The sequence below is a fragment of the Crassostrea angulata genome, chromosome 2 (assembly GCF_025612915.1).
Source record: "Crassostrea angulata isolate pt1a10 chromosome 2, ASM2561291v2, whole genome shotgun sequence".
In the NCBI taxonomy this organism is placed as follows: domain Eukaryota; kingdom Metazoa; phylum Mollusca; class Bivalvia; order Ostreida; family Ostreidae; genus Magallana; species Magallana angulata.
In genome coordinates, this window is record NC_069112.1 from 18,309,878 (window position 1) to 18,318,556 (window position 8,679).

General features: G+C 36.5%; 2 protein-coding genes across 2 annotated transcripts; both read left to right on the top strand.

Moving 5' to 3' along the window:
* Positions 1-2,798, top strand: LOC128172056 (histone H3.v1-like). The gene is made up of 6 exons (XM_052837828.1): positions 1-52; positions 162-254; positions 822-962; positions 1,072-1,164; positions 1,823-1,966; positions 2,656-2,798. Exons 1-6 carry the CDS (start codon positions 1-3, stop codon positions 2,796-2,798), a joined length of 666 nt encoding a protein of 221 aa, XP_052693788.1.
* Positions 2,799-5,028: 2,230 nt separating this feature from the next.
* On the top strand, positions 5,029-7,854 carry LOC128172055 (uncharacterized). The gene is made up of 6 exons (XM_052837827.1): positions 5,029-5,080; positions 5,190-5,282; positions 6,195-6,341; positions 6,451-6,543; positions 7,456-7,602; positions 7,712-7,854. The coding sequence occupies exons 1-6, from the start codon at positions 5,029-5,031 to the stop codon at positions 7,852-7,854; spliced, it is 675 nt and encodes a 224-aa protein (XP_052693787.1).
* The last annotated feature ends 825 nt before the right edge of the window (positions 7,855-8,679 follow it).

An 8,679-nucleotide genomic window follows, 5' to 3' on the forward strand; every position in this document is an offset into this window, starting at 1 on the left:
ATGGCCACTACTTACCACAGGAGGGATGACAAACAGACACCTGTTGATTTAGGTGTGTATAGAAATAAACAAGACCGAGATTATGCTTGATTTTACAGTGTTTTGCAGAACATAGTGAAGTTAATAACTCAACTACATGTAACGTATTTTGTGACTTGTAGCGAACAGTATGACGGATATGCTTACGTGTAACACAGAGTCAGGCGAAAAAGATGATGACAAGGAAGAATGCACAGATGAAGGTGATGATATTGGTAAGTATGCTGTGGCAGGTTTATACAGTAGGAATACAGTGTGTATATGAAATGGATTTCATTATTTACGTAGGAGTGTGATATCTTTTGTGCTATCTGTCATCTTCATGTAATGAGTGTCCCCTATTGTACCATGTGAAATGTGTACACAAAATGTCCCCAATTGTACCCTGTAAAATGTATACACAAAATGTCCCGAATGCTGTTTTTTCTTTTGTGCTATCTGTCATCTTCATGTAATGAGTATCCTCTATTATGCCATGTGAAATGTGTACACAAAATGTCCTCAAATGTTCCCTGTAAAATGTATACACAAAATGTCCAGAATGCTGTTTTATCTTTTGTGCTATCTGTCATATTCATGTAATGAGTGTCCCCTATTGTACTATGTGAAATGTGTACACATGTCCCCAATTGTACCCTGTAAAATGTATACACAAAATGTCCCGAATGCTGTTTTATCTGAAATGTGTACAAATAAATACAGGTTCTGTCATTTGATAACATAATTGTTACACAATATGCTTATAAGATGTAATGATTTCAAACTTGATGATTGAATTTCAGTGAAACAACGACGACGACGACAGGGAAGATCTGGCAAGAACGTCTCCTCGTCTTCCTCTCTCTCCTCCTCCTCCTCCTCTTTAAAAGAGATGGCCACTACTGACCACAGGAGGGGTGACAAACAGACACCTGTTGATTTAGGTGTGTATAGAAATAAACAAGCCCTAGATTATGCTTGATTTTACAGTGTATTGCAGAACATAGTGAAGTTAATAACTCAACTACATGTAACTTATTTTGTGACTTGTAGCGAACAGTATGACGGATATGCTTACGTGTAACACAGAGTCAGGTGAAAAAGATGATGACAAAGAAGAATGCACAGAAGAAGGTGATGATATTGGTAAGTATCCTGTGGCAGGTTTATACAGTAGGAATACAGTGTGTATATGAAATGGATTTCATTATTTACGTAGGAGTGTGATATCTTTTGTGCTATCTGTCATCTTCATGTAATGAGTGTCCCCTATTGTACCATGTGAAATGTGTACACAAAATGACCCCAATTGTACCCTGTAAAATATATACACAAAGAGTCCCAAATGTACCAAGTTAAAGGTGTACACAAAATGCTCTTTGTTGATTGAATGTTTATTTAGTATAGTGTGGTGGGTTATCAATCACCAACGGGCATTTTGTGAACAAAATTTGCACTGTACAATTGGGGATATTTTGTGCTGTAGGTTTATACAGTAGGATACAGTGTCTATATGAAATGGATTTCATTTTTTAAGTAGGAGTTTGTTAACATTGATAATTAACGTCAACTCAGGGTGCTATCTGTCATCTTCATGAAATGCATGTCCCCTATTGTGCCATGTGAAATGTGTACACAGAGCGTCCCCAATTGTACCATGACAAAATATGTACACAAAATGTCCCAAAAGCTGTTTTATCTAAAATGTGTACAAATAAATACAGGTTCTGTCATTTGATAACATAATTGATACACAATATGCTTATAAGATGTAATGATTTCAAACTTGATGATTGAATTTCAGTGAAACAACGACGACGACAGGGAAGATCTGGCAAGAACGTCTCCTCGTCTTCCTCTTCCTCTCTCTCCTCCTCCTCCTCCTCTTTAAAAGAGATGGCCTTTACTGACCACAGGAGGGATGACAAACAGACACCTGTTGATTTAGGTGTGTATAGAAATAAACAAGACCTAGATTATGCTTGATTTTACTATAGCATTAAATGATTTATTTTTGACGTCGTCGTGTCAATAACTGCCGTCAGGTGAGCAGACAAATTGAATAACGCGCGTTAGCGCGTTATTCAATTTGTCTGCTCACCTGACGGCAGTTATTGACACGACGACGTCAAAAATAAATCATTTAATGCTTATATTTACATTCCCTTACTAAAGAAATCAATTGTTTACTTAAATAAATCGATATTAAGTGCAGATCACGGAGGGAGTGAATAAGTAACAGCAAGAACAGCTGTTTTGTAAAACCGGTTTAAACTGGTTTTCACATAGACTGTTGAGATGAGATCGACGAGCATGAAAATATAATTCATGATAAATAACTCTTGAAATGTTGCTTTTTACAATAAAGTCAACTTTTTTGTCGAATAATTATAAAACATGGTGTTTTGACAACATTCATGAAATACATTTTTTAACCGATAACATAGAAATCACTGTTTGAGAACTACTTATGTAAATTACTCGTAAATTCATACGCAGTGAATAGGTGTTGCATTTAGAGGCATTTAACCATCACGGAATTTAATGGAAAAACACAGTAGAATGTAAATATAGTGTTTTGCAGAACATAGTGAAGTTAATAACTCAACTACATGTAACTTATTTTGTGACTTGTAGCGAACAGTATGACGGATATGCTTACGTGTAACACAGAGTCAGGCGAAAAAGATGATGACAAGGAAGAATACACAGAAGAAGGTGATGATATTGGTAAGTATGCTGTGGCAGGTTTATACAGTAGGAATACCGTGTGTATATGAAATGGATTTCATTATTTACGTAGGAGTGTGATATCTTTTGTGCTATCTGTCATCTTCATGTAATGAGTGTCCCCTATTGTACCATGTGAAATGTGTACACAAAATGTCCCCAATTGTACCCTGTAAAATGTATACACAAAATGTCCCAAATGCTGTTTTATCTTTTGTGCTATCTGTCATCTTCATGAAATGAGTATCCACTATTGTACCATGTGAAATGTGTACACAAAATGTCCCCAATTGTACCCTGTAAAATGTATACACAAAATGTCCCGAATGCTGTTTTATCTTTTGTGCTATCTTTCATCTTCATGTAATGAGTGTCCCCTATTGTACCATGTGAAATGTGTACACAAAATGTCCCCAATTGTACCCTGTTAAATGTATACACAAAGAGTCCCAAATGTACCATGTTAAAGGTGTACACAAAATGCTCTTTGTTGATTGAATGTTTATTTAGTATAGTGTGGTGGGTTATCAATCAACAACGGGCATTTTGTGTACAAAATTTGCACTGTACAATTGGCGATATTTTGTGCGGTAGGTTTATACAGTAGGGTACAGTGTCTATATGAAATGGATTTCATTTTTTACGTAGGAGTTTGTTAACATTGATAATTAACGTCAACTCAGGGTGCTATCTGTCATCTTCATAAAATGCATGTCCCCTATTGTGCCATGTGAAATGTGTACACAAAGTGTCCCCAATTGTACCATGACAAAATATGTACACAAAATGTCCCAAAAGCTGTTTTATCTAAAATGTGTACAAATAAATACAGGTTCTGTCATTTGATAACATAATTGATACACAATATGGTTATAAGATGTAATGATTTCAAACTTGATGACTGAATTTCAGTGAAACGACGACGACGACAGGGAAGATCTGGCAAGAACGACTCCTCGTCTTCCTCTTCCTATCTCTCCTCCTCCTCCTCCTCCTCCTCAAAAGAGATGGCCTTTACTGACCACAGGAGGGATGACAAACAGACACCTGTTGATTTAGGTGTGTATAGAAATAAACAAGACCTAGATTATGCTTGATTTTACAGTGTTTTGCAGAACATAGTGAAGTTAATAACTCAACTACATGTAACTTATTTTGTGACTTGTAGCGAACAGTATGACGGATATGCTTACGTGTAACACAGAGTCAGGCGAAAAAGATGATGACAAGGAAGAATGCACAGAAGAAGGTGATGATATTGGTAAGTATCCTGTGGCAGGTTTATACAGTAGGAATACCGTGTGTATATGAAATGGATTTCATTATTTACGTAGGAGTGTGATATCTTTTGTGCTATCTGTCATCTTCATGTAATGAGTGTCCCCTATTGTACCATGTGAAATGTGTACACAAAATGTCCCCAATTGTACCCTGTAAAATGTATACACAAAATGTCCCAAATGCTGTTTTATCTTTTGTGCTATCTGTCATCTTCATGAAATGAGTATCCACTATTGTACCATGTGAAATGTGTACACAAAATGTCCCCAATTGTACCCTGTAAAATGTATACACAAAATGTCCCGAATGCTGTTTTATTTTTTGTGCTATCTGTCATCTTCATGTAATGAGTGTCCCCTATTGTACCATGTGAAATGTGTACACAAAATGTCCCCAATTGTACCCTGTTAAATGTATACACAAAGAGTCCCAAATGTACCATGTTAAAGGTGTACACAAAATGCTCTTTGTTGATTGAATGTTTATTTAGTATAGTGTGGTGGGTTATCAATCAACAACGGGCATTTTGTGTACAAAATTTGCACTGTACAATTGGCGATATTTTGTGCGGTAGGTTTATACAGTAGGGTACAGTGTCTATATGAAATGGATTTCATTTTTTACGTAGGAGTTTGTTAACATTGATAATTAACGTCAACTCAGGGTGCTATCTGTCATCTTCATAAAATGCATGTCCCCTATTGTGCCATGTGAAATGTGTACACAAAGTGTCCCCAATTGTACCATGACAAAATATGTACACAAAATGTCCCAAAAGCTGTTTTATCTAAAATGTGTACAAATAAATACAGGTTCTGTCATTTGATAACATAATTGATACACAATATGGTTATAAGATGTAATGATTTCAAACTTGATGACTGAATTTCAGTGAAACGACGACGACGACAGGGAAGATCTGGCAAGAACGACTCCTCGTCTTCCTCTTCCTATCTCTCCTCCTCCTCCTCCTCCTCCTCCTCCTCCTCCTCAAAAGAGATGGCCTTTACTGACCACAGGAGGGATGACAAACAGACACCTGTTGATTTAGGTGTGTATAGAAATAAACAAGACCTAGATTATGCTTGATTTTACAGTGTATTGCAGAACATAGTGAAGTTAATAACTCAACTACATGTAACTTATTTTGTGACTTGTAGCGAACAGTATGACGGATATGCTTACGTGTAACACAGAGTCAGGCGAAAAAGATGATGACAAGGAAGAATGCACAGAAGAAGGTGATGATATTGGTAAGTATGCTGTGGCAGGTTTATACAGTAGGAATACAGTGTGTATATGAAATGGATTTCATTATTTACGTAGGAGTGTGATATCTTTTGTGCTATCTGTCATCTTCATGTAATGAGTGTCCCCTATTGTACCATGTGAAATGTGTACACAAAATGTCCCCAATTGTACCCTGTAAAATGTATACACAAAATGTCCCAAATGCTGCTTTATCTTTTGTGCTATCTGTCATCTTCATGAAATGAGTATCCCCTATTGTGCCATGTGAAATGTGTACACAAAATGTCCCCAATTGTACCCTGTAAAATGTATACACAAAATGTCCCGAATGCTGTTTTATCTTTTGTGCTATCTTTCATCTTCATGTAATGAGTGTCCCCTATTGTACCATGTGAAATGTGTACACAAAATGTCCCCAATTGTACCCTGTAAAATGTATACACAAAGAGTCCCAAATGTACCATGTTAAAGGTGTACACAAAATGCTCTTTGTTGATTGAATGTTTATTTAGTATAGTGTGGTGGGTTATCAATCAACAACGGGCATGTTGTGTACAAAATTTGCACTGTACAATTGGCGATATTTTGTGCGGTAGGTTTATACAGTAGGGTACAGTGTCTATATGAAATGGATTTCATTTTTTACGTAGGAGTTTGTTAACATTGATAATTAACGTCAACTCAGGGTGCTATCTGTCATCTTCATAAAATGCATGTCCCCTATTGTGCCATGTGAAATGTGTACACAAAGTGTCCCCAATTGTACCATGACAAAATATGTACACAAAATGTCCCAAAAGCTGTTTTATCTAAAATGTGTACAAATAAATACAGGTTCTGTCATTTGATAACATAATTGATACACAATATGGTTATAAGATGTAATGATTTCAAACTTGATGACTGAATTTCAGTGAAACGACGACGACGACAGGGAAGATCTGGCAAGAACGACTCCTCGTCTTCCTCTTCCTATCTCTCCTCCTCCTCCTCCTCCTCCTCAAAAGAGATGGCCTTTACTGACCACAGGAGGGATGACAAACAGACACCTGTTGATTTAGGTGTGTATAGAAATAAACAAGACCTAGATTATGCTTGATTTTACAGTGTATTGCAGAACATAGTGAAGTTAATAACTCAACTACATGTAACTTATTTTGTGACTTGTAGCGAACAGTATGACGGATATGCTTACGTGTAACACAGAGTCAGGCGAAAAAGATGATGACAAGGAAGAATGCACAGAAGAAGGTGATGATATTGGTAAGTATGCTGTGGCAGGTTTATACAGTAGGAATACAGTGTGTATATGAAATGGATTTCATTATTTACGTAGGAGTGTGATATCTTTTGTGCTATCTGTCATCTTCATGTAATGAGTGTCCCCTATTGTACCATGTGAAATGTGTACACAAAATGTCCCCAATTGTACCCTGTAAAATGTATACACAAAATGTCCCAAATGCTGCTTTATCTTTTGTGCTATCTGTCATCTTCATGAAATGAGTATCCCCTATTGTGCCATGTGAAATGTGTACACAAAATGTCCCCAATTGTACCCTGTAAAATGTATACACAAAATGTCCCGAATGCTGTTTTATCTTTTGTGCTATCTTTCATCTTCATGTAATGAGTGTCCCCTATTGTACCATGTGAAATGTGTACACAAAATGTCCCCAATTGTACCCTGTAAAATGTATACACAAAGAGTCCCAAATGTACCATGTTAAAGGTGTACACAAAATGCTCTTTGTTGATTGAATGTTTATTTAGTATAGTGTGGTGGGTTATCAATCAACAACGGGCATGTTGTGTACAAAATTTGCACTGTACAATTGGCGATATTTTGTGCGGTAGGTTTATACAGTAGGGTACAGTGTCTATATGAAATGGATTTCATTTTTTACGTAGGAGTTTGTTAACATTGATAATTAACGTCAACTCAGGGTGCTATCTGTCATCTTCATAAAATGCATGTCCCCTATTGTGCCATGTGAAATGTGTACACAAAGTGTCCCCAATTGTACCATGACAAAATATGTACACAAAATGTCCCAAAAGCTGTTTTATCTAAAATGTGTACAAATAAATACAGGTTCTGTCATTTGATAACATAATTGATACACAATATGGTTATAAGATGTAATGATTTCAAACTTGATGACTGAATTTCAGTGAAACGACGACGACGACAGGGAAGATCTGGCAAGAACGACTCCTCGTCTTCCTCTTCCTATCTCTCCTCCTCCTCCTCCTCCTCCTCAAAAGAGATGGCCTTTACTGACCACAGGAGGGATGACAAACAGACACCTGTTGATTTAGGTGTGTATAGAAATAAACAAGACCTAGATTATGCTTGATTTTACAGTGTATTGCAGAACATAGTGAAGTTAATAACTCAACTACATGTAACTTATTTTGTGACTTGTAGCGAACAGTATGACGGATATGCTTACGTGTAACACAGAGTCAGGCGAAAAAGATGATGACAAGGAAGAATGCACAGAAGAAGGTGATGATATTGGTAAGTATGCTGTGGCAGGTTTATACAGTAGGAATACAGTGTGTATATGAAATGGATTTCATTATTTACGTAGGAGTGTGATATCTTTTGTGCTATCTGTCATCTTCATGTAATGAGTGTCCCCTATTGTACCATGTGAAATGTGTACACAAAATGTCCCCAATTGTACCCTGTAAAATGTATACACAAAATGTCCCGAATGCTGTTTTATCTTTTGTGCTATCTGTCATCTTCATGAAATGAGTATCCCCTATTGTGCCATGTGAAATGTGTACACAACATGTCCCCAATTGTACCCTGTAAAATGTATACACAAAATGTCCCGAATGCTGTTTTATCTTTTGTGCTATCTGTCATTTTCATGTAATGAGTGTCCCCTATTGTACCATGTGAAATGTGTACACAAAATGTCCCCAATTGTACCCTGTTAAATGTATGCACAAAGAGTCCCAAATGTTCCAGGTTAAAGGTGTACACAAAATGCTCTTAGCTGATTGAATGTTTATTTAGTATAGTGTGGTGGGTTATCAATCAACAACGGGCATTTTGTGTACAAAATTTGCACTGTACAATTGGCGATATTTTGTGCGGTAGGTTTATATAGTAGGGTACAGTGTCTATATGAAATGGATTTCATTTTTTACGTAGGAGTTTGTTAACATTGATAATTAACGTCAACTCAGGGTGCTATCTGTCATCTTCATAAAATGCATGTCCCCTATTGTGCCATGTGAAATGTGTACACAAAGTGTCCCCAATTGTACCATGACAAAATATGTACACAAAATGTCCCAAAAGCTGTTTTATCTAAAATGTGTACAAATAAATACAGGTTCTGTCATTTGATAACATAATTGATACACAATATGCTTATA

What these genes read in the sequence shown, in the direction of transcription:
- LOC128172056 (XM_052837828.1), top strand. Translation starts at nt 1, where the DNA reads ATGGCCACTACTTACCACAGGAGGGATGACAAACAGACACCTGTTGAT. An exon ending in AGATGAAGGTGATGATATTG is followed by an intron (nt 255 to 821) that starts GTAAGTATGCTG and finishes ATTGAATTTCAG; the next exon opens with TGAAACAACGACGACGACGA. An exon ending in ACAGACACCTGTTGATTTAG is followed by an intron (nt 963 to 1,071) that starts GTGTGTATAGAA and finishes TGTGACTTGTAG; the next exon opens with CGAACAGTATGACGGATATG.
- LOC128172055 (XM_052837827.1), top strand. Translation starts at nt 5,029, where the DNA reads ATGGCCTTTACTGACCACAGGAGGGATGACAAACAGACACCTGTTGAT. An exon ending in AGAAGAAGGTGATGATATTG is followed by an intron (nt 5,283 to 6,194) that starts GTAAGTATGCTG and finishes ACTGAATTTCAG; the next exon opens with TGAAACGACGACGACGACAG. An exon ending in ACAGACACCTGTTGATTTAG is followed by an intron (nt 6,342 to 6,450) that starts GTGTGTATAGAA and finishes TGTGACTTGTAG; the next exon opens with CGAACAGTATGACGGATATG.